This window comes from Pezoporus flaviventris, unplaced genomic scaffold (genome assembly GCF_033815535.1).
Source record: "Pezoporus flaviventris isolate CSIRO_AGI_PZ_B2104156 unplaced genomic scaffold, CSIRO_AGI_Pfla_v1 ptg000001l, whole genome shotgun sequence".
Taxonomy (NCBI): Eukaryota; Metazoa; Chordata; class Aves; order Psittaciformes; family Psittacidae; genus Pezoporus; species Pezoporus flaviventris.
In genome coordinates, this window is record NW_026892549.1 from 61,403,060 (window position 1) to 61,428,675 (window position 25,616).

Genomic DNA, 25,616 nt, shown 5'->3' on the forward strand with positions numbered 1-25,616 from the left:
CCCAAGCTCAAATGCATTGCACACTGGGCCGTCATAAGGACTCTTGAGGGATGGTGCTAAGCACAGGATGGCTGTAGACTCACTTGGCCTAAATATCAGCTTTGTAGATTATTTTATGTTCTAAAGTTAATTCTTCACTGCACAAGGCTTATAAGAGAAGGAATTCAAGCTTTTCAGAACTCTGAGATTGGCATCTATAGAAAGACTTTTTGCTTTTCTCTCTGCACTCGAGTTTCTGCTGCTTCTTGTCCTTTTTCTGGATGCAGGTTTCACCTGGCCCAAAGCTGTAAGGAACTGATCTTTTCGGTGAAGGATTTTTACCTCACCATTGTCTAAGCTTTGTGGAAATCAGTTGTAGTGCCGTGATATGAGGGTCTTTCTTCTCCTAGATTTAACACTATCGGATTTAATTTCAACTTGGATTCATTTCAAACCCCAGCTGTCACTGAAACCTATTATTGTTGCCATTTGGGAAAATTGAGTTATCCTTACTTCTAGCATTGATTTCAGAGTTTAATTCAATTGTTTGGTGGCTGTCAATTAGAGTCTAGCTTTAAAAATATATCATATATCATCATGCAGCTCCTCAAACCTCTTGATCTTTTGCCAAATGCTAATAGAAAACCTTTCACAAAACAATCCCAGCCTGGTTTGATTTCAAAAGGACCTTAAAGCTCATTCAGCTCCAACCTCTGCCACGGGCAGGGACTCCTCACACTAGAGCAGGTTGCTCCAAGCCCCTGTGTCCAACCTGGCCTTGAACACTGCCAGGGATGGGGCAGCCACAGCTTCTCTGGGCACCCTGTGCCAGTGCCTCATCACCCTCACAGGGAAGAGCTTCTGCTGATGATAAAGCTGATGATACATCATTGATAAAATTTCTATTTATGTCAGAAATCTCAGTGCACAGTAACCCTGAAAGTGCTGGTTTCACAGGGAGAAACCAGCAAAATGAAAGTGTTTAATTCTCAGGTAGGAACAACCTCAAACTACTTTAAAAAAATTCTATTGAATTAAGTGGATGTTCATTAAAGAGGATGCAAATCCTTAGGCAAAAGTTTCGTAACACAAAAAGTACTATGAATGCATTTCTTTTCAGTGTGACTTTAAACATAATTGATGATACCTTATATTATTATTACAGTTATATGATTACATTATGATATGATTTAATATTAATCAATATTTAATTAATATTGATTTATTAAATCAATGATTAGTTATAATCAACAAACACCTCCAAACAATTAGATTTGGGATATTGCATTTACTGTTGATGATGAAACTTATTTTATGCTCCTGGTGCTGGGTTGTGGTAAATCACAAGTTTTAAAGGCAGTACTTCAGAAAAAGGCATTTTGTTTTGGGTCAGAGTATTCCCAAAGTTCAGCTCGAAGCTTCCTCAAAATCTCTATGGGACAAAGCTGCCCATCCCTACACAACACTGCAATTTATTGTACTCCATGTGTACAAAAGGGTGCCAGCCTTTCTCTGTGGTTACTCCCGCGCTGAGCACCCTTCCTACCAGCTGAGCTTTCAAGTGATGGGATCATCAGCAGGATACACTGTTTGTACCAGCTCGGCTCCTGTGTAGCTCAGGGTTCATAATAAGCTCTTCTTTATTCATTTTGGCTGATGACACAGAGCTACTACATGCTGCTACATGCAACTACATGCTGCTATATGCCACATGCCACAATATGCATGCCTGCAAGACAGTGTCTTGGGGTAGCCACATGCGACTACATGCCACATGCTGCTACATGACACACACAGCCACACACAACTACATGCTGCTACACACAGCTACCTGCAGCTACATGCCACTACACGCTACATGGCACTGCATGGTACATGCCACAAGCCACTGCATGCCACATGCCACTGCATGCATGCCTGCAGGACTGTGTCTTGGGGTAGCCACACACCACTATATGCCACGTGCCACACACAATTACATGCCGCATACAACTACACAACATGTGCCATGCACTGCCTCATGCCACTACACACCACAAACCAGTACACGCCACACGTTGCTATGTGCCACACGCCACTACAGCCTACATGCCACTACATGCCACACGCTGCTATACGCTACTGCACACTGCTACATGCAACTACACACTGCTACATGTAGCTACATGCCACATGCCACTCCATACCACATGTCACTACATGCATGCCTGCAGGACTGTGTCCTGGGGTAGCCACAAGCCACTACACACTACATGCCACTAAATGCCACACGCAGCTTTTACTGCTGGGGTACTAGGTCAGGAGAATGGTGCAGGACTGAAAAGGGAGCAGGGCCTTGTTTCCCCATGAACTACTCAAACTCTACAGTGACCAAGCAAGTAGCCAAAACCAGAGGGAGATCTAACCTGTGGCACTTGCACTTTAAATCCCAGGACAGCCTTTGCACAGGCCTGACACCCGCCTTTTAGCAGAAGATGGCCCTTTTCTGGTCATCTTCTGCTAAGACCTGAAACTATGCAGGCTGTACAGCTCTTCTGTAAGCACAGAAGTGATGTGCAGCATGTAGCGTCAGTGATTCCAACAATGAATTACAGAGCTGCTTTGAATGCGTAGGAGCATCCTCAGGCCTCAGACAGCCCCTTAATATCTGGGGGATGCTGGTGCCTAATGCAGTGTTCTAACCAAGTGTGACATCAGTCCTCTGTGAGTCAGCCACATGACAAGGGCAGCTCAATGAGCAGACTGCTAAGTGTGGTTCTTCTCCTTCCCCTCACACATGGTTGGCTCCTTTGAGAGAAAAAGTAGTGTATTTGAAAGTATTGTGCTGCTTGCACAGTATGGGTATAATGACAGCTTCTGGGGTTTTCTACTGTTTTTTTCCCCCCCTAAGGCTAATTCAAGCATAACAGAAAATCACTCTAGAGAGAAATGTGGCTACACTGGGTCTCCAACACACAGTGGTACAGTTTCATCCTTACACTAGACCCAAACATCCTGTTCTGAGGAAGAAACATTTAGCCTTATAGCCTACTCTCTCTGCACTCAGTTTTCTAATCACTGCACTCCCTTGGCTTTTACCCTGGTGTCTCTCACACCTCTGCATGACTTGCAGGTAACGAAGTGCATAATTTAAATGTGGTAGCTCATGCATGGCTGAATAGCTGGGAAAAAATCCAGATGTGACCAAGAAGTAGCACTGAGCCACCAAGTGATATGTACATACACTTTGTGTTTCAAACCCAGCCCTGTCAGTATATGGTAGAAACAAAACCTAAAGCATCTGGTGCTGAGACACAGTGAACATTCTCCACATGCATTTATTTCAATGGAAGCTGATGACTTCCTGTGTTTTGCAGCCTGCAGTCCTACAGTTATAACAGATCTTTGTGCTTTCTGCTGGTGAGGATTCCAGCTCCCTTGGGGAACAAGAAAAAGAAGTGGTCTTCCAGTACTGAAAGAAGCATTCCCAAACAATCCTACCATGGTTAACTCCTGGCTCTGCTCTGGAAAATTAAGGAAAAGAAGCAACCTGTATCTGTATGCATGCATCATATACAAGAGTCTAGCAGACAACGTAAGGAAAACATTTAACTATACAAAGGATGTTGTTCTCATCGTCCAAAATATCTCTGATTTTAATGTCTCACCATCTGAAATGTCTCTGATTTTAGTATCTCACTGTCTGAAAGGTCTCTGATTTTAGCTGCTGGAAGTTAAGCAACCAACAGATGAAGGCTGTGCCACAGGAACACAGTTTAGCTGTAGAGTAAGTGCATCAAGTTACTCAGGTTGACAACACCTTGGCCTTTTGCATTCCCACATTAATGGATGAAGCAATAGTGGCACTGAGGTCAAAGGCAAAATTCATAGCGACTTCTGTGAAACCAGGATTTAAACTGGGAGGTTTGGAAGTGGGTGAAGACAGTCTTTTTCCTTCACCAAGAAGAAATGTGTCTGTCTGTGCTGCCTCTAAACTCTGACCATTCTGCCAGGAATAGAAACTACATAAGCCGGGAAGTTTTCCAGATTTCATATTAACCCACTGCCATATTTCTTCTGCAAGTGACTATCATTATGATACAGCCTGAATATGCTGAAAGTCGGTTAGCAAAAAGCAAAATGTATTCCAGGAACGCTCACTTTCAGTATCCCCCAGAGGTACGTAGACTTTTTACTATGAAAATTAATTCCTTCTTGACCTATGAATTTGCATTGGCAAGTTTTGTCTTTCTCAGGTGTGCAGATGAAGCTCAGATAACCCATTCAGGCTACAGAACCCTCAGATGCCACCAGTATGATTAGGAATAAAACAGGCCAAACTGCCTGGCAGTGCTGATTACCATGTGCTTCAGGTAAACGTGATGCGCAAGGCAATCTAAACCTCTCCATCTCACAGGGGTGTGTGCTGATCAGAGGCTCTGCTAAGCAGAACTCTCACCAGTATCTTAAAATAACCTCTAAAAAATTCTTCTGAGACATAGGATACATCATCATGTTATTTTATGAATCGCAAAACTGGAAAATATGTAACTGAAACTGTTAAGATTTGCTTTGTAATGGTCATTGGTTTGCCCCTGTTTAGAGAATGACCCATCCACTTCCTTCAGAAGCACCATCTCTTCATTTCAATTCCTTTTCATTTCTATGTCTCCCAAAGCTTTAGCCTGGTTCTCCTTTTGCTGTTCCTGAGTAAATGAAGTGATACCACTCATCTGCAGAGGGGCATCTTGCTTTCATGCTTTAACTCTGGCATTGCTCAAATCTGCTACTTTGAATTACTCTGAATTGCACTGAAACCAGAATCAGGCCCAGTATTTCTTGTGCAGTGACCTGCATGCATTCTGTGTAACCAGGTTTCATCCAGTCCTGAAAGCTGCTGCCACCAAACACGTGTTGGCAGGAGTCAGCCTCATTCATAACAGGAACTCTTAAGGTTCTTCATAGCAGAAAATCCTCAGTGTCGGAACTGTATTTGCTGCTATTTCTAAAGATAAAGTCTTTCTCTCTTCATTTGTTCTGCACGCTCGAATTATAGTAGGTATTACAGTATACAGTATATATAGTATCGCCTTTTCACTGTGTATTTCATTTGTGTGATACAAACCCATCCCTTTACTGCCACTTTGGAATTTTGACTTCCTCCCTGACCTACTATTGTTTTTCCACGTCTTCCCTGTCTAGAGAGAAAAAACAGCACTTTTAGGTGATGCAATTCCTAAACAATCTGCTCTTCCTTTGGCCTACACCTCCCATGTCTTGATGCAAAGTGGATGACAGCAAACCCCAGTTTTCCTGGTAAGCAACGTGCTACGGATATGGTATTTTTTCTGCAATTTAGGATGGGGAGGGACTGTCTGCTGGGAATGGGACAGGGAAAATTAAAGTAAATGAGTGGCAGAAATAAACAGGTTGGAATCCTGTTTCCCATCATCCATTCAACCACCATTCATGAAAGTAATAGCTTTAAAATTCAGAGAGCCTTAGTTAAATTGGATGAGTTTTGTTTTTAAATAGTTGGCTGTTGTTGGGTTGCATTAAGAACTTCCCTCCTGCTTACAAACAAAATCCATATCACATAATGATGCCAGTCAACCACACTGCGCAACTCCTCTATCCTTTATACTTGCAACCTTCTCATTGCAACTAAACTATATTGGATTAACTCCTCTTTATGAGGTACAACTCAATCTTTGGTTCTCCTTAAGCCAGGCACAATGTAAGAATCTAAACCATCAGGTCCTTTTTCTGTTGCTGTTGAAGTGCTGTGGCTGTGCTACAAAGCTCGAGAATGGCATTTTCAGTAGTCTGAATAGAATTAGGGCACATGTGGGTAACTGCAGGGTGGGTGGACACAAGTAACACATGCTAAGGGTTTCTTTCTAAATACCATATGATTTGTTGTCAGTCTTTCCCTCAGGTGATTTCAGCGCTCAGCTAAAATATGGGAAATGGTTTCAAATCCTCCTGCTGGGTAATGGGAGAGCTGAGAACTCACCAAAGGGATTCTTAATCAATGTTTAGGCTCTCATGCATTGCAGTCAGTCTTTTTCCTTGATATTGCTTTTCCTTGTACTGAATATCTACAGGTTCATCAGGTCAAAGGGAGCCATAGATCTGTAGTTCAATAATGAGAACTCACTCATTAGGGCCCACACAGGCGCTAGGCTGTGCTCCTGTGATTGAATAACATAGAAGTCCTAAAAGTTGCTTAGGAGACCATTCTGTTAAGAGAGCAGCTGGGTGGTGAAGACATCTTCACCTCCTTTTAGATCTAGCTGTAAATGACCTGCTGAAGGTCTTAAATGTCCACGCCAGAAGGAGAACTTGCCTGCTTCATATGGCAAGACAGAGCTCAGTCAAGGTTCTCCATTGCTTGCAGAATCCTTTGCCTTATTCCTTGTAACAGCTCCAGGGAGCTTCTAGGGGAGCTACAAGTAGGCAGTTAATATTACAGCAGGCAACTTTTTTGAGCTCTGTACTTCATCCCATCTTGCCATAGGCCAAGGCACAGTTGTGCCCACCAAAAGGCACAGTTCTGTTGTGTCTTGCAGGATCTCTATATTGTCCATGAATTAAAGTTATCTGCTAGGTGAGGTCCAGCAATCTCCCTTCCTGGTTGGATTCCCAAAGCAACAAAGGGAGCACAGAGAGCGAGGGAGCCCCTGTCTTCTTCTAGGGGCTTCTCCAAGCTTAACCTCTCTCTCCTATACAAAGCTAATGTAAGTGTATGGCACAGCAAGTGCCTCCGTCAAAGGGCTTTTCAGGAGCAGGCCTAATTCCACAGGTGGGATGTGCCTGATGCTTCCATCTCACCAGCCTCTGCCAAGCTTTCAGGCTGGTGTGGCTTATTTTGGGTAGCCGGGGAGTGCAGGGAACAGGGACATTCTGTTATCACCTAAATCCCTTCTCAACCCAACCCCTTCTAGCTCCTAGAGAATCTCCAAAGCCCTGCAAGTGCACGTGAAAGAAAACACTTTTTGTTTTCTATTTTACCCAATGTTTATATGTTAATATTTCCTGTGTTAAGAATTATGTGTATATTTATGCTTTTATTTAGTTACCATTGACTTTCATCTTATTTTGCCATTAAGTTCTTCACATTATTTCCACAATCTCTCTCCGAGGTAAGTTACATGGTGCCTCAAAGAACCTTGGTCACCTCCCCGACACCCTTTGCTCAATCCATAAACCATTTTTACCTCCCTCTTACTGCTGTGCCATTAAACACATCCTCATCACACCAGTTCCCTTAAGCTTAACCTGTGTATGCTCCCGATCTTCCAGAAGCACCAAAGTGACTCTGCTTTCCAGGAAGCTAGATGTCTCCAAGTGACACACCAAGCAGCTAGTGCCTCTGCAACTCCACCTGCTCCCAGCCAAGCAGCCATAGCAGGGTTTGCCCTGTAAGATGTGCCGAGACCCGCATTCTGTTTCCAGACCAGGCATTTTTAGCTCTGTGGGAGGAAGCACGTAATCCAGGGCTTGGTAAAAGCATCACTGCTGATCACTGTGAGGACGTTTCCCAAGCATTCCCTCATGGATGTGATTTTTATTCTAGCCAAGCGGCGTTCGCCTAGCAGCCAGCCCTTCTTGAACATGTCCTCCTCCTGCAGGGTTCCTCTGCACACAACATGCTTTAGTTGCCCAAATCTTCCCTTTTCCGAGCAATTCCTAGCCAACAATTCCTCGTGACCAGGCTGCAAGAAGACGTTCATTACGCCGCCCCTTCTGGGGGGCTCTAATTTCGGAACGGCAAAGCATCACGTAGGGATCTGCACCCCGCGGTGCGGCAGCATCCCCCGCGCCCGCGCCACTCACCTCCACGAAGTAGAAGCAGGGCAGGAGCGTGACGCTGTCCTTGGTCACTTTGCCCTTGGGCCGCTCCTTGGCGGACATGCTGCCGGCGCTGCGCCGCCCGCCGCAGCCGCGCTCCGCTCCGCGCCGCTCCGCCCGCAGCCCTGTGCCCGGCTCCGCACCGGCTGTGAGCGCGTCCCCGCCGCCGAGCGAGCGCGGGGCTGACGTCAGGAGGCTGCGGGCTGCGGGGTCCCGGACGCTTTAACTGCTTCGCAGCCAGGATGCACTGGGGCACAGGGATGCGCTGGGACACGGGAATGTGCTGGGATATAGGGAAGCGCTGGGGCTCAGGGATGTGCTGGGATGCGGGGATGTGCTGGGACACGCAGATGCACTGGCTGCAGTAGGCGGCTATGCAACCTGTGCCAGCGCCGCAGCACCCTCACAGGGAAGAGCTTCTGCCTTATCTCCAGCCTGAACTTCCCCTGTTTCAGTGTGAATCCATCACCCCTTGTCCTATCGCTACAGTCCCTGATGAAGAGTCCCTCTCCAGCATCCTTGTGGCCCCCCTTCAGACACTGGAAGCTGCTCTGAGATCTCCACGCAGCTTCTCTTCTCCAGGCTGAACAGCCCCAACTTTCTTAGCCTGTCTCCGTATGGGGGCTGCTCCAGCCCCTGATCATCCTCATGGTCTCCTCTGGACTTGCTCCAACAGCTCCATGTCCTTCTCATCTCAAGGATGTAGCAGGTCTGCTTTGCACTAGTCTAAAAATGATAGTGATGGCCAAGTCTGGACATGGCTATGGTGCATTTCCCGCCTTCTCTCTAGGCTTTCAACTTGTTCTCTGTTGGGACTCAGCTATAGGAGCCACTTTCTCAAATTAAGGAACCAAGATACAGCTAAGGTGCTACTCCATCATTTGTCCTTTGCTGTGCTGCCTGCAGTGCAGTCCTAGCTTCTGCCTTACCTGCCCAAGCTTCAGCGGGTAGCACCTGACATTCTCCGTGCAGAGGGTCTGTATCTTACTTGATCTCCTGATATCCAGAGAGGGCTGCACTCATTTGGACCTTTTATCCTGACCTAACATAATGGAGTAAGAGTATTTCTTCTCTGCTCAAGACTGACATCTAGGTTCCTGTGTGTCCTCTTTAGAGCTCATGAATATTGATGGAAATGGGAAAAATCCTTTGCTGAGTGTAATGATAAAGCTTTTGGACTGATTATATATTAACATCTGGAAACACACAAGTCCCCTCAATGCTCTTGCATTCAGCTTTTGTGACAGTTATTAGAAACTATGAGAGTGATTCAAATTTACCTTGTTGCTCTAGAAGTATGAGCAGCCTTCAAATGGGTTCATCATACATTTATGTCCTTACGAAATTCCCTCAGCGTTGATATGACAGGGTGGAATGGGTTATGTGTAAATGAATGTATTGGGTTTGCATGGCAAGGGTTGGGGGACACAGAGGTGGCTTCTGTTATAAGCTAAGGCTTCTTCTCTTTCCCATAGAGCCAATGCCAGCTCCGAGATGGACCCGCCACTGACCAAGGCCCACTCCATCAGCAGTGGTGGCAGTGCCTCTGGGGTAATGGGCTGAAGAAGGGAGGAAAACCCAAACAGCAACTTCAGCTGGAGAAAGGAGTGAGAATGTGTAAGAAACAGCCCTGCAGACACCAAGGTCAGTGCAGGAGGAGGCAGGAGGTCCTACAGGCACCGTAGCAGAAATTGCCCTGCAGTCCATGAAGGTTAACAAGGGAGAAGATGTGTACCTGCAGCCCACGGAAGTTAACAAGGGAGCAGATACCCACCTGCAGCCCATGGAGGACCCTATATACCACCTGGGGCTGTTAGATGTTTGCATTAAGCTGTTGTCCCATTGGAAGCTTGTGCTGGAGCAGGTTTGCTGGTGAGAGCTGGGAGCTGTGCTGGGGTAGCCTGTTCCTGAAGGGTTACCCCCTGCTGAAGGGAAGTACACTGAAGCAGTTCATGAAGAACTGCGGCACATGGGAAGGACTCGTGGAAAAGTCCATGGAAGACTGTCTGCTATGGGAGGGACCACACTGGAGATGGGAGGAGTGTAAGGAGTCCTCCCCCAGAGAGGAAGGAGCTGCAGAGACAGCATGAGATGAACTGATGTCAACCCTCATTCCCTATCCCCCTGTGATGCTCAGGTAGGAGGGGGTGGGGAATTTGGGAGTGAAGTTAAGTCTGGAAAGAAGGGGGTGAGGAGATGTATTAAAAGATTTGGTTGTATTTCTCATTCTCTTGTTCTGATTTGACTGGTGATAAATTAATTTCCCTGGGTTGAATCTGTTTGCCTGTGACTAATTGTTGAATGATCTCTCTGTCCTTATCTCAGCCCATGAGCCTCTCCTTACATTTTCTCTCCCTTGTCCAGCTGAGGAGGAGGGGTCGTAGAACAGCTTTGGTGGGTGTCTGGCATCCAGCCTGGTCAGCCCACCACAGTGAGTATCTCATCTGTCCCCATCCCCTACAGGGAAATATGTTGGTGATAAAAAAACTCAGGAAATGCCTCCCATCCTTTTTAGTCAAGAGTCTTAGGAGGCAGTGTGGTGCATGATGCACGATTTATGTGTTTAGGGCCAGGCAACCTGCTCTAGGGTGAGGTGTCCCTGCCCATGGCAGGGGTTTGGAACTGGATGAGCTTAAGGTCCTTTCCAACCCAAACTAGTCTGTGATTATCTATGTGCAGGACAGTCATGTACAAGATCTGCACTCATGCTGACAGCTCTTATTTTACCCACTTTCAAGCAATCTCTGTAACAGGAAAATGTCATGGAAACATGTTAGCACAAAACATAAATCCTTTTGGTTATGCTTTCCTTCAGCCAAACCCATCGAGTTTGTGGAAAAATGTAAAGAACTAGAAGCTAAAATACATAGATCTCGAGCACAGGCCTCTTATGACCCATCAGGAATGGGATTTTAAGAAGAGAGATTGGTTCTTCAACAAAACCAAACTGTGGCCATTTGGTGGGTGCCCCTGGTGATTCCAAGTGGATTGCCAAGCTGAGTTCTTAAAGCTTTGCCCCCCCCCCCCCCCCCCCCAAAGAAGTACTATCAGAGGAGCTTCTCTAGGTGAAGATCGCCCCTTCCTTTGCACTCGTCAGGCAGACAGCAGCTTCCACAGCTACTAGAAGCATGGTTTGCCATCACTTTCAGCACAGCCCAGTGTGTTGGCAGAGCTGCAATGCATAAAACATGACTGCAGGTCCTTAGCTCTTTACCCAGGTGCTCTCTTCCCCTTGCGGCAAAGTCTGCCTGTATTCCCAGGCTGCGGCAAAGTCTGCCTGTATTCCCAGGCTTTGGCAAATGCTGGGCACAGGCAGTGACTGTGGTTTCACTGTGCCATGGGAACAGAAAGCACACTGCATAAGCAGGGCTGTGTCACTGAATAACCCCCCTTGCAAAAGCAGGGTGGAATCATTTGGGGAAGAACTGGAATTGGCTGAGAGCTGGTGGGTCTGTGGCTGGTCAGAGAGTGGCACTGGGGTTGTAGCAAGCAGAGGCTGCAGCAGCAGCTGCAGTGGCTATTACTGTTGTTTAATAGCATAAGAAAATTCCCTTTCCCCTGGTCGCCACCATTTCCCTCCACAAGTGCCATTTCTGGGAATGTACATGGATGAGGATTAGTTCTTTCTTATTACGTAGATGGATGGTTTGGGTTCATTTTGCCCACTGAGCATGGAATAAATGATGTGAACTCAGCATATTGAAACAGTAATACTCTTCTGGAGAAACAGTGGCATATGGGCACTAGGTTCTGCTGTGTGGAACTGACAGATGATTTTTGTTCTGCTTTGCTTGCCATATCAGAATGTAGAAATGTGGCTCTGTGTGGTGTGTGTGTGTGTATATGTGTATGTATATATATATATATTATTATAATTATTATTTTTTTCCCCACTCCCTCAGGAAAATAGCTGGCTGGGGGAATTTGGATTTTTTCCTTTTCCATGTTTCCAGTGCAAGTTTTCCTCTTTGACCCATCTGTAGCTCCCGTGTGAGCCGCACAGAGCACGCTTGGATAGATGGCATGTGACAGCACTGGGAGATTCCTAGTAGAACAAGCTCCAAACATACAACAGAGATCCACAGTGCAAATGGGAGGGCTCAATTCTGCTGGGAAGCTGTAATTGCATCGAGCAATTGTTTCCTCACTATGCCTAATCTCCTGTTGCTGTAAAGCTGTGTCTTCTAATGTCTTTGGCTACTAGATATAGGTCACTGCTTTAAAGTAGCAGATGAGTGACTGATTCCTGGCTTTTCTGCTGCCTTTTACACTGCAGTGTTTGGTCTAGAAAATGAATTTTGCATGAGTCATGCTAGGATCATTCTTCTGAATCTGTGGCTTTAAATACTACTTAGGAACACATCTACACAGTGTGTTTCACACACAAGTGCCTGTGCTTTCTGGCCTAGGGCAAGTTTTGGGTTGCAAGCTATGTGGCTGCATAGTGCTGGACTGTGGTTTGTATGAACTGCTTCCTCTTAAGTCAGCATCAGGCTGAATGGCTACATGGCGCTTTAATGAAGCTGCCTCGTGGCTGGCTAATGTAGAATGTGGGAAAAGGAGACTGTTGTGTACTATGCCCACTATGCTTTTATTTTGATGCTGATAATGGTTACCTGGATACATCTGCATTTAAGATTTTAGTCACAGGCATGAAACCAGCAGAATCCCAGACTGTTTCTACAATGCTGGTGCTTATCAATAGTTTAAAGAACCAGTGGCTCTTTTAAAGCAGCTTTGTGGAGATATCAATGAGGCACAAATCTGGATTTTTATGTGGTTAAATGTCACAGAGGTTTTGCTTGAATCTGAAGAACAGAGATTTGCTTGAATCTAGGCCAGCTGCTCATCACCAGCTAATTAAACATCAGCCTCTTGGTGCCTGAGCCGAGGCAGAGGTCGAGTGACAAACTGCATCATGCAATTACCAGTAGTACCCATTTGACTCGATGGGAATGCAGAGTTCCCAGCAGGAATCCTGTTTGCCCTGCAGTCTGTATGAAATACCATGTCAGAAAGGGGCTGATGTACATATCTGACATTTTGAGCACTCCTGCTGCAATAGCCTGTTGATATTAATCCATCCTTATCTAACCAGTGCATGTATTTGCTTCTGAACTTAGTTTTGCCGTTTCCAAGTCTGATGTCATGCTTTTTCCTTCTCATTTTTTTAACTTAAAGTAACATGCATGAGCACAACGTGGTTCCATACCTCTTAATGGAAAATATGTACTTCAAATCCTGTGAACAAGACTTTATAGCTTTCAGAGGGGAAGTTAGCAAGTGAATAGCAAAAACACAAGGTGGTGACTTGCAGGAAATAGCAAGTAAAATGCTTAAAATACAGAAATATGTATTTTGCAGAGTGTTCTGAGGTGTTTCAAATTCACAATAGACCAAAATGTGTTGGATTTGCAATATTGAAGTCCGATGTTAACTTTCCTACAAGGATAACAATTCTTCTGGAAGTCTATGATCCCAGTGCTAAGGGCGCAAATGAGATGACCTCAGGACAGAAGAAAACTTCTGTCCCCCACCATTTTATGCTCATTTTCACTGTTAGTTACTAAAACCAAGGCATAAGTACCTACCCTATGTGTACCTATGCACATAAATATGTTTTTAGTACCTGGGTGATTATTCCTTGGTATAAATAAAGATATAACTGTACAGTTTGCAACATCATGAGTGAGAATAGCTGAGGATTTAGCACTTGATTTTAAAAGATGATGCTTAGCAATAGTGCCTTAATAGAGGTGAGCCCATCAGGCAGGCTGCTTTGATATCCCTCATTCTCTGGACAGCTCAGAATCTGGCAGAATAGCTTAAAATCTTTCTACAACCTCAGAGAAAGATCTTCTGTGACTCGAACATGTGAAGGTGGCTCAGCAGAGGCTCTCCAGTCAGCCTTGGTATCCTATGCTTTGGTATCCAAATTATCCTATTATTTGGATAATTGCATCCAAATGGGAACAGACAAGAAAGCGGGAAGCCTTAACTCTGCTCCTGGCAAACTCTGTATCTAGAATGGAAGTTAAACTGAACATAGATGTACACAATCAAGAGGCAAAAAAGTGACTTCATCCAACCACTTGTAAATCCATGAAAAGCAAGGCAATCTTCCCTTGAAATACTGCTTTAAAAAGCCCACAGCATTTCTCATACTAGCTTCTCAAATGAATATGAAGTTTAATGAGATACCAGGAACTGTTTAAAATCTCTTTTTCCCCACTGTGGACAGATGGATGTCACCTTACCTGGTTTTCAGCTGTACCCCTGAATCATGCTGGAACAGAGTTATTGATAGTTTTAATCTAACTCGAGTTAAAAAGCACACTGTTGGATTTGGAGGAAGCAAAAGCCTTACAGGAATGTTCTTAATTCCAAATTAACACAAACATACAATAGTGCAGTTTCCTTCATCTTTCCCAAGAGTCCATTTATGCTGATTGAGGGATTTATTTGTTTGGGATTTAAAAGGCTTTGAAAACAGCACATTAACATAAGCACTTATTTGGTAGAGTGTGGTTTTCTTGTGCGTTTCATTACTATTATTTGCCTTCCTGCCTTAGCACAATGCTCTCAAGATACAAATTCTAATGATAAATAGGGAACTGTGACCAATTGCAAATTACATGTCTAAAAAGAGGGAAACACATATGAAAGAGGTGATATTTTTTGTTCCTGCTTACTGAATTTTCCTGTTGTTTGGATGTCGTCATCAATCTACTTCATGGCAATAATTTGTTTTTACTGTTTTTTCCCTGCACCTAACCCATCACTTGGACAATAGTAAAGTTTACTGTTTTGATGGGAAATTCTGCATTTAATTGATCATGATTCAATAAGGGTATGGGAATGTGTCCTTTCATTCATACTGGGGTTAAATTCAGCTAGTCTGACCTGCTGTTAGAAGATCCTAATGGTTATGAATGTCACTAGAGTAGAAGTAGGGCAAGTAATCAGCAGACCTTTCTTATTTATGTACATGCCACGTGATGAATATGCAGATGAACTCTGTTACTCTCTTGAATACCAGATGGAAATTGTTTATGACTCTGAGATATGATTGGCTGGTTTAATTATGGTGCAAAAGAAGATGAAGCCCAGTGACTGCATCCATCATCTTAATTGTACACGTTAAAATGCTACATTTTTAATCACTGTGATGTCAAGATTACAACAGCTCTTAAGAGGATAGAAATTATTAACACCTTCCTATGCGTTAAAGTATATCCATTAATCTGTTAATGGATTGGTGGCTGAATCGGGGATTATTGCTTTGTCTTGGGATAGAGATGTAAGGTTTGGAGATTGCAGGAAGGATGTGATGCTCCAGAAGTGGGTATCACTGCCCGTAATACAGGCTACACATTTTTGTTATGTTCTCCTTTCACTTTATGCTCTCCAGATGTGTATCTCTTGTGTCTCTTCCATATAATTTTCCTTGCCATTTCATCATCTCAGTTCTAGAGCTCCATTTTCTACACACTTTATCTTTCTTCTGTCTTCATGCCTTTGCTCCCTCCTACATAGTTTCTTACTTTTCTTGCCTCCTCCCCCATCCTCCCTTCCTTCTCCTTTTCTCTCATCCAGCTCTTTCAGTTTTCCACTTTAATCTTCTCACCCTCTTTCGTTTGCTTTCCCCATGGCTATTTCCAGACTCCCTGCTCCTTTCTCCACAGGGCTCCACTTTGCTTTTGTCTGTCCTGCTCCCTCCTGGGTACTGCCAGCCAACCAGCCTTGCTTAGGGCAAGAGTTCATTGTGTCAGTAAGCAGAAACCAAGAGACTGAGCCTGAAGAGCAATACAACACCTTTATCTTTACTTGTGTGTGTGTGTGCCCTGAGCTCACCATACCCCTCTTGGCGTTACCCGTACCAAGGTCATTGTGACATCGTGCTGTTTGCACAGGCAGAAGCAACGCCGAGGAGCTGTCCAAGGTATGTCTGGTGGTCCCATCTGTCCTGTTCCATCCCATCCTGTCCTACTTTTTCCTGCTTTAGTATTTTAGCACTGAGCTGCTCAGAAGCGTGCCTGCAGACATAGCCAGGAAGACTCTTATCCTAGTAACTCCATTGCAGTTTGTGGGGAGGTATCTGTTGATCCCAAATGGCAGTCACAAGGTGCTGGAGTCAGTAGGATGTTATGTGCAGGCAGCTCAGACCCTGTTTTAGCTGAAGATGAGGGACAGAGTGGAAAGCAGTATCTCTTGTTGCAAAGTGTGGCAGAAAGAGCATGTTTTTACATGGAGATGGAATTACAGATCACCAGTGTCCTGCATCCCTAAACACTTGCCTAGATAGTCCTCTGCATATGCAGGTATGTTTTCCTCTATATTCAATTCATATAATTGGATTGTTTTCAAATGTCTGGGAAAACGCATTTAAAATGAGCTTCTGTGTATTGCTGTCAGTGTCATGAACTGACACCTAAGCACAGTCCGTTCACCTTTTGTTTAGAATGTATGTAATGGATATCTGGTGTATCAAAGCTGTGGTGAGAGACATTGGCAGGTACAAAAGATGAACCTTTACCTCTCCCTGCTCCAAGCAATACCTTGTTTTCATGGACGCTCTCAACTAAGTCACCACATTCCTTGCCTGGAATATTTTCAGCATCTGTTTCAGGGAGCAGTATGTCTACCCAGAGGGCTAGAGAGAGTTTGTCTGTGGTCTAGTTTGCTTAATGTGTATATCTGACACTTCTTCGTGTGAAGTGAGCTTGTTTCCCCAGTGACTCAGTTTCCCCACTTATGCTACTCTGTCCAAGAGTTATTGGAGAGGGACTATACCCGAAACGCAGAAAAATGGGCTTATAACATCCCCCTCCAAAAAGCAGGAGGGTGCCACTGGGACAGCGCATTAAACCTGTGTTGTTCTTTCATTAACTTTGTCCATGCTTTTGTTGGATCTCTCATGAGCTCTCTGTGCCGAAGTTACATGTTGTACCATGAGGACAACATCCCTTTCAGCCGTAGGTGATATAGACGTTCTGTAAACCATAGTTAAACCCAGTGCTGTGAGATCATTACAAGAAAGTCTCTTTGTGCTGTAACTCTGAGGATACCCAGGTGCAATTTCTAACAACGCTGATGGGAATTGGAATTTTTCAGGAACAGCTAAAGATGTGCCATGGGTTAGGGGTGGCCTTGGCAGTGCTGGGGAATGGCTGGACTTAAAGGTCTTTTCTGACCTGGTTGATTCTGTGATTCTATGTTGGAGACCTAGAATGAATACTTAAAATCTCTGCCTCTGTGCATTCTGATTATAGAGAGAGTCCTCTTCGCAGGGGAGCTATCAGAATCCTCTGCTGTCCCTAGAAGTTTTGGAATCAGGTGTGATAATAGGAGGTTCACACTCTACTCCATCTAACCTCTTCCAATCACACTGTCACAAAATAGTTATACAGGAGTTGTTAGCTACTGCTGTGTCTGCAGAGGAAATATCCCTATAATATATAAGGTTCCTCTGGGAGACAGTGAGCCTGAGGTGATGCCTTTAAATAGGTATTTTCCATGGCTGATGTCTTCTTTTTTTTTAATACAGTGACCCTTTTTCAATGACACGAAGGGATTAATGTAGAAACGTCACAGAAAGCCAGAAATCTGGGTTATTATTAGTACTGTGCTAAGAATTCCAGCACAGGTTTTCCTTTTAAATATACACAGAAGATTCCTATATATAAATGTAATGATTTATCATCTGTTGCTATACTTGAATTCTGAAGCACTTTTTTCCTCAGTCTTTTCTGGGGCTCCAAGGAATGTTTTAAAATGTAAAAGGGCAAATAAAAAAACCTGAAGGTTGGCAAAGCATTGCTGAACTCTTCCAGTTTGTTCCCATGCTGGAAATGTGGTGAAACAGTAGTGTGAGGAGTGCAGTGATCAAATGTCATGGCAGTTGGCTCTGAGAAATATCAGCTTTTGTGGTTTGGAGAATTACTGAACAGCAGAGAGATGGAAACTGATTCTTGTGTAGTTTATAACAAAGTGTTATAATCGCCCATGTCCTGGGCTTCATCCCCAGCAGCGTGACCAGCAGGTCAAAGCAGGCGATCCTGCTCCTCTGCTCTGCTCTGGCGAGACCCCACTTGCTGTACTGTGCGCAGTGCTGGTGTCCCCAACATCAGAAGGACATGGAGCTGTTGGAGCAAGTCCAGAGGAGGCCACGAGGATGATGAGGGGCTGGAGCACCTCCTGTACAGAGACAGGCTGAGAACATTGGGGCTGTTCAGCCTGGAGAAGAGAAGCTGCGTGGAAACCTCAGGGTACCTGCCAGTGTCTGAAGGGAGCTACATGGATGCTGGAGAAGGACTCCTCATCAGGGACTGTAATGACAGGACAAGGGGTGATGGGTTCAAACTGAAACAGGGGAAGTTCAGGTTAGATCTAAGGCAGAAGCTCTTCCCTGTGAGGGTGCTGAGGCGCTGGCACAGGGTGCCCAGAGAAGCTGTGTCTGCCCCATCCTTGGCAGTGTTCAAGGCCAGGTTGGACACAGGGGCTTGGAGCAAACTGCTCTAGGGGTTGGAACTGGATGAGCTTAAGGTCCTTTCCAACCCAAACCAGTCTGGGATTCTGTCATTTCTAAAAAGTGCATCTATAAACATACCTCTGACATGTGCAGGAGGGCAAAAAAGAATGTGTATTTGGAAAGGAGTTTGCACTTTATATATAATACTCCTCAGTGGGTTTTTACTTCAGGAGTTGTGTGAACTTCAAGAATAGGATGGAGGAGCACCCGTAGGTGCAAGTTGCATAGATGTTCAGGACAGCCCTGTTACCACAAGTTCTGTAGTGAACAAGCTACTTCACAAGAAAAGGAAAAGAGAAAGCATTTGTCTGAGTAACTTGCTGCTAGATAATCTCATCTCGGCAAGAACAATTGCAGTAAGATACAGAGCAGAGAGGTGCACTTTATGCCTCATTTAATGTGTCGTCATTGATTTTGCATTCAATGCAAGAGCTTAAAGTATTGATGTGTGTTCCTCACCCCTTCCCTTTCCCACCTCCTTCAAGTAACCTACTCAGCCTCCTGGGAGTGGAATGTTCCTCTAACTGCCACATTGCCCTGAACTAGATTTTGCAGTAATTGGCATAGCAGGACAATAGCTTTCCCTTCAGGAGTCTCCCTGTAAACACTGCTGAAAACTAGCAGCAGTATTTTGTCCTCACTTCCAGCTCTGAGTGCTTCACCTTGGATGATGGGAAAATCATGCCAAGTCTTTTCCTCCAAAGAATCCCCACCTGCAATTAAGATGAGGCAGATTAGAATTAGTTACTCACTTATGCCTGGTAACATCAGTGCCTTCAAATGACATTGAGCTGACCCCTGTGCTGTGCCCCTTGCCTTCTGCTTGTCTGTGGGAGAGTGATGAGCATTAGGCCCAAGCAGTTTGCTCTGTATAAGTGACCTGCTCAGCCATGCCTTCTGCTAAGTCTGGCTTGACTTGGCTTGGCTTGCCTTGGTTTATCAACTGGGTTACAGTTTCATGGAATCATAGAATTGTTGGAAAGGACCTTAAGATCATCCAGTTCCAGTCCCTGCTGTGGGCAGGGATGCCTCACACTAGAGCAGGTTGCGCAAGGCTCTGTCCAACCTGACCTTGAACACTGCCAGGGATGGGGCATTCACAGCTTCCTTGGGCAGATTTCCATGGCTAAATGGCTCCAGGAAGACAAAAATGAAGCTTGTCCATGTTCTGGCCTTGCTCCTTTGACCAGTTCCGTTAAGTTGTATTTAATGAGGTGGTGGAGGTTTCACTGAGATAACCCTACCCCCAGACTTTTCAGGCCGTTATATTGTATTTGGGACCTGGGGGACACTAATGGTATTTAGCAAAACAGCCACAATCTCTTTGAAAATGTGTTGTTTAGCAAACGATTGTGCTGATCCAAACCAGCCAACCAAGCTAAAAGATATTGGCTTCCTTCATGTTTTCTTAGGAGTTATATAGAAGTAAAGGCAACAGTTTTGTGGCTGTGGTCAACAGAAGTTACCCAGTCCTAGAATCATGGAATCAACTAGGTTGGAAAAGAACCTTAAGATCATCAAGTCCAGCCTTTAGTATTTCAATAGAGATGATATCTACTGCGTAAAAACCCGACTATATTAACATAATCCTCTTTCAGATTAATACTGCACTTAAGAGGGGAAAATTTGGGCCCAACTGAAGTTCATAACTTGAAACAAACTGTAATTTCTGGTATTTCCTGAGGACCTGCACTCCTTTGTCCCTCTAAGGAAATAGCTTCCTGGAATGAAGCTGTATACATTTCTTTTAAGGAGGAAAACTATTAAATGATGCCTCCATAAAGCTCACATTGATCTGTTGTACACACAGGGCAGTCCTGTCCAGAATTGCCCAAGACTTTTTAAGCTACCTTTTGAACAGTCTTTTTAAAGCCTTGACTCATCTTTCAAATCTTCAAACCTTGCTGTACCAATATTGCTATTTCTTGCTGTGCTGCTATGGCTTCCATGCAGCTGCATTCTGAACCAAGGAATAGCCTGATTCTGGCTTCATTCTTATTGCAAGCCAGTAAAACTAGCATATGGCTGAGGTCAATGGATCTAATGAAGCTTTCAAACTATCTGCCTGAGAACATAACCACCTTGTGTGCAAAACCCATCAGAAGCAAATATTACTTCCTGGTGTTTCAGAGGAGTGCCTTTTGTTTTCAGGAGGATTTGGGAACATACCTTAGTGCTTTGGGTTTATGTCTTTCCAAACTTACATGTTACAGAAGGAAAAGGTTGTCAATAAAGCATATTTGTAGAGCTTCACCCAACAAAAGGCCTTGACTTAGTGTATTTGTAATGCATGAAGTCCATTTGGGATGCTTTGTGGGAACAAAATACATGTTCCCTTCCAGTATGGATTTGGGGCATTTATTTACTGTATAAGTCAAGTTGTCTCATATTAATTTTCAAATTGGAAGTAAGCCGAGAGTAGTTCTCTGAATGTCCTGCGTGCTTGTCCCAAACTTTAGAACTGGGAAAACCTGGAGTTGGCCTGAAGATGCAGTGCCAAAGGGAATATGTACTTTAAAACAGAGTTGTCTTCACCTTCCTCTCTGACAGTTTTCCCCTCCTGCTTGGAAAAGCAAGGTTATTTTGGCACCTAGATCATTGCAGTTACCAGGGATATGTGTTGTGGTGAAAATACATGAAGATGCTTGGAGAAAAGCTGGTTTTTGTCAGTTATACAAAGTCTAGCAATTCTGGAAGAAAAATTGTCATTATGGAGTGTCCTGTGGTCAACTGATCATTTTTATTCTGTTGGCAGCTCAGAAGTGCAGTGATCTGCGTTTAATGACAATAGCTGTATAAGGAGAAAAGAACTTGTGGTAAAGGTGTATTAAATGTCTTGCACGGGATTAGAGGGGGTGATTTTGCTACCTCACCAGTGAGCTGGGTAGTGCATTAGCTGCATTCTCATGGTGACTGTGATGTGTCTGTTCTATTATTCTTTGTATGTCAATGCTCTCCCTTAGTGCTGTATTCTTCGATGTCACGTGGAGGCCACAGACAGCTAAGCCAGGTATCTGGGCACAGATTAGTTCTGCCCGTGTAGGCACTCAGTCCCCAGCTTTCCCATGGAGTACATTTGGATAAATCCAGGCCTTGGTATGTATTTTATACCCCTGCTATGCCAGGGAAAAGGCATCTCTTTGAGTACCAGAATTAATTAGAAAAGAATGCATCTTACACATAGAGCATTAAGCTAAGACCCACTGTGAGTTGCATGCTTTAGAATGGACCATCAATAAATGTAACTCCAAGTCATGTTTGTGGTGGAAACATGAAATCACAACCTCGTATTTCATGAAGTGGAGCACTCCTTGTCACAGCAGCTCGTGTTTATCAAGGTCTATCTGTGCTCCAATTGCTAAAGCGCACCAGGCAGGGCTGAACTGATGGTGGTCTTCGCTCCATCATGTAACTGGTAAACCTGGCTCCATGCAGAGACTTCTGCCTTTTCCTAAAATGGAGTCATTTATTCCCCATAGACTTCACTGGGATAAAAGAGGTGCTAAACCTGCAGAGGTTGAGCTTCCTATTTCTTGGTAAGGTCTGTTTTAACTGCGCTCTAACATTAAACTCCCGGTTACTAAATCTCCGCATTCTATGATGCAGGGTTTCAGTGCAGAGCTACATTTGTTCTGAAAGAGCTAATAAACTGTTACATTTCTTTCTCAGTAATAGAGTCATGAAAACGACTAGCTTAGCACTGAGAGTGTTTTATTATTTAATAGGGAGAAGAAACTCTAACTCCCATTAGCTCAGAAACCAAGCAAACCAAAGAGGAGAGCCTGCAAGGAATGGCACTTCTCCTTAGCTCTAAAGTACACATTTTCTATTTCAAATTGCTGGGGGTGTAATTAAAGTAGATAGATAGTTTTACTGAGATTACATACTTTTTTTTTTTACAGTGATAAGGTACTTTAGCAGATGACAGTCTTAAGTCCTGAATGTACTACCTTGTAAAAGCTGTTATGACTATATTCATTCCAACTCCCATTTCTGCGCGCATAACTCACTGCATACACTTCTCCTGGCCTACTCCTGATCTCCCTTGCTGCTTCAGAAAAACAAGTCAGAGAAGGGTAGGGATGCATATTTTAAGAATGGTGTTTTGCAAATCTCTCTGATTTAAAATAGATTTCTTGAAATTAGAGGAATTTTCAGGCAAAAGAGTGAGGATTCCCTGTTTATACTAAATTAGACGTATGGAAGGTGTGCAGTGTTCCCTTAAGGAAGCTCTTTACTGGGAGGGTGGTGAGGCCCTGGCATGGGTTGCTCAGAGAAGTGGTAAATGCTCCATCCCTAGCAGTGGGATGTCTAGTAGATGGCTCCCTGCCCATGGCAGGGGTTGGAACTGGATGAGCTCTAAGGTCCCTTCCAACCCAGACCAGTCTGGGACTCTATGAACTTCACTCTCATCCTGATGCTGCATTTTATCCTTTCTGGATGTTTTTTTCTTTCTGAGCTTTCAAATTCATCAGGGAAATAAATGTACAATCATCATCTACCTATAGTTGAAAAGCAAAGGAATGGTAACAATCCCAGGCATTGCATGGGTACGTACATGGATGGCTGTCCTGAGAAACCCTCATATTTCTGGCTTGTTCCATATTGCAGTTTGCTGGCAATTACAGTTATGAGACCAGGGCATCTACTGTTGGCATGTTCGTGCTTTCCAGCACCACCAGTAGAGTGCTCTCTCATATTACATACAGCATTAGGGCAGTTCTCTCTCCCTTTGGATGTTTCTACTGAGTGAACAAATGAATATTTGTGGCACAGAACATCATGAGAAGCAAAATCTTGGGGTTTTGGCCAACATCTCTACCAAAGCAAACCTTCAACTCCAGGGTACCCGTCATAAATGGAGAGTTTCTGTGATTTCAGCCTTGCTAGAATGTTTGCTCAGCTGGGGAGGGTAGCTTTCTTACAATAAATACTGAGGAATGAAAATCTTACTGATAATAGAGATCCCTTATGCAAAATTCTCTACATTTGGAGAAAGCTGAAAACATTTATTTATCAGTGGACAAGATTTTAGAGAAATGGCATAAAGATCTTAAAGGCCTGAAAAGCAAATAGGAGCATTGCTGTCCTATAGTAACTACTACAGAACAGTACAACACGTGTTGGTGCATGTTAAGGATGTACAGCTGTCCTCTAGTCTACCATGCAAGACCACAAAATCGATGTAGTCTGTACCACTGGGTCAATAGACAGTGCCAAGCACAAAGAAACCTTGCTTTATTTTTTTGACCATTCAAATATGACTGTAATAAAAAGGAAATGATAATTGTATGACTTCTAGACAACGTATGTTAGAAAGCACTACATAAAGGGTGGGTTACAGACTCTGGATCTTTTTGCAAAGAGGGTTTAATTTAGAATAAGAACTGATCTACTGGCAGTGGCATACTTTAGGAGAAGAGCTCTTCTGTGCTGAAAGTAGTTGTTGGTGCTGTTGGTAGTTGACTTCTTCAGTGTTTTCTCTATAGCCTAGAAAGCACTCGGTAAAGGAGAAGGTGGGAGCAGAGACTGACATGTGGTCTGAGACCACACCGGAGTACTGTGTCCTGCTCTGGAGTCCTCGGTACAGGAAAGACCCAGACCTGCTGGAGAGGGTCCAGAGAAAGGCCACAAAAATGATCAGGGGCTGGAGCACCTCTGCTATGAGGAAAGGCTGAGAAGGTTGGGGTTGTTCAGCCTGGACAAGGCTCTGCGGAGACCTTATTGCAGCCTTTCAGCTCTTAAAAGGGGCCTGGGAGAAAGATGGGGAGAGGCTTTTGAGCAGGGCCCATCAGGGGTGATGGGTTTAAATTGACAGAGGGGATTCAGGCTGGATGTGAAGAAGAAATTCTTTACAGTGAGGGTGTTGAAACCCTGGTACAGATAGCCCAGAGAGGTGGTGGATGCCCCATCCCTGGAGACATTCCAGGCCAAGCATGATGTGGTTCTGGGCAAAGGACTTCTGAAGGTTCCTTCCAACCCAAACTGTTCTATGGCACCCAGATGCGTTTTTAAGGATATCTTTAATGAGAGAGAACAAGTATTTTGCTCTGTTGACTCCAGCAGAACAAGTTATGGTATGTCACTAATACAGAGTGCCCGGGCACACAAACCCAGTCATGGTGCCTGCTCTGCTGTCTGCTTTTTAATGTGTGCTGGATGTTTCACAGAAACTAAAAGGATGCGAGGCATTTTATTTCGGTCTTTGCAGCCCTTCAGTGTAGAAACACCATTGATTTTTCTGTTCTGTGAGGAATAACAATAATCTCCAGATAATGGAATAAGCAGAAAACATGAAACCTATTTCTTCTCCTTTTAATCCACCAAATAACTGTTAATTACAAGACAGAGGTTTAAATTCCCTGTGACTGGACAAACTGCAGTTTTCCTCTTGTGTGTGGGTGCCTGCAGTGAACTGTGCATGCAGGGCTGGAGCCCTCTGCTGAGCACTGCTGATGATGGTGAGGACGCTGGTCTCCTCCCTGCACTTATCTGCACGTTTGTTGTCGTCTCAGGCTCTGCTCCTTTTCAGTTCTTTTCATGGTGCCAGAATGTGTCACTAGTATTTTTACCCGGGTTCTCATCTGTGGGATCCATGAGGAAAGAGGGCCACATCCAATTCTAGTCCTGGTATCCCAACAGCAAACCAGGAATTCTGTTATAGGAGATAGAAATGTGTTGTTTTCTGAGCGTAATTGATCTGTAAAAATCAATCAGCAGTGATTTGCTTTGCTTCTTCCTTAGCTGTGAGGGGCTGCCAGTCATGTGTACATAATCCTGATTCAGCTGGCAATCCCTGCTGGGATTTTCCACTTGATCGACACAGTGCAATGTGAAATTCAGCAGTGAATATGCATCAAAGTTGCTTCAAAACCCCCCCAAAACATTTTGGCTTTTCTTTCCTTCAGTGAGTCCATGTAATCTAGAAGCAATCAGAAGCTATCAGAGCTTTTCATTTTTATCTTGTTATTTCTCTTACTGCTGGCAGCAGCTGTAAGGAGGCAGAAAACTCCTCTTACTTTGCACCTGATTCTGCTGATGTTGATTTAACAGGCAGAAAGAGTAAAACTAAGGTTGCTAAGAAGACCAGTTATACTTTTTTAGTTACCTAAATTATCTGTTCTCTGGAAGAAATGAACCAAAGAGACTCAAATATGCAATGTAATGCACTGGGGAACTGAATATATTATAAGAACTCACGTAGATGAAATGCTGATTAGTATTTAGGAATATTAATTACAGTTAAAGACTGCTCTACTGAGCACAGGCTAAA

The 25,616-nt window shown here is 44.2% G+C and overlaps 2 protein-coding genes and 1 long non-coding RNA gene across 4 annotated transcripts in view; 2 read left to right on the forward strand and 1 right to left on the reverse strand.

The window, feature by feature from the left end:
• Positions 1-7,938, reverse strand: part of PLPPR4 (phospholipid phosphatase related 4) — a 35,300-nt gene extending 27,362 nt beyond the window's left edge. The window contains exon 1 of the mRNA XM_061461587.1: positions 7,798-7,938. Within this exon, the coding sequence (XP_061317571.1) occupies positions 7,798-7,875 (78 nt within the window). The 5' untranslated portion in view covers positions 7,876-7,938. The remainder of the gene's footprint in view (positions 1-7,797) is intronic.
• LOC133273419 (uncharacterized) overlaps positions 1-9,536 on the forward strand; it is a 43,209-nt gene extending 33,673 nt beyond the window's left edge. The window contains exons 5-7 of the long non-coding RNA XR_009744788.1: positions 3,336-4,137; positions 5,163-5,283; positions 9,290-9,536. This is a non-coding gene — a long non-coding RNA (uncharacterized LOC133273419). The remainder of the gene's footprint in view (positions 1-3,335; positions 4,138-5,162; positions 5,284-9,289) is intronic.
• A 164-nt stretch (positions 9,537-9,700) lies between these two features.
• Positions 9,701-25,616, forward strand: part of PLPPR5 (phospholipid phosphatase related 5) — a 112,193-nt gene continuing 96,277 nt past the window's right edge. For both annotated transcript variants that reach the window (XM_061461782.1, XM_061461799.1), the window contains exon 1: positions 9,701-9,949. The gene's annotated coding sequence lies outside the window, so the exon portion shown is untranslated. The remainder of the gene's footprint in view (positions 9,950-25,616) is intronic.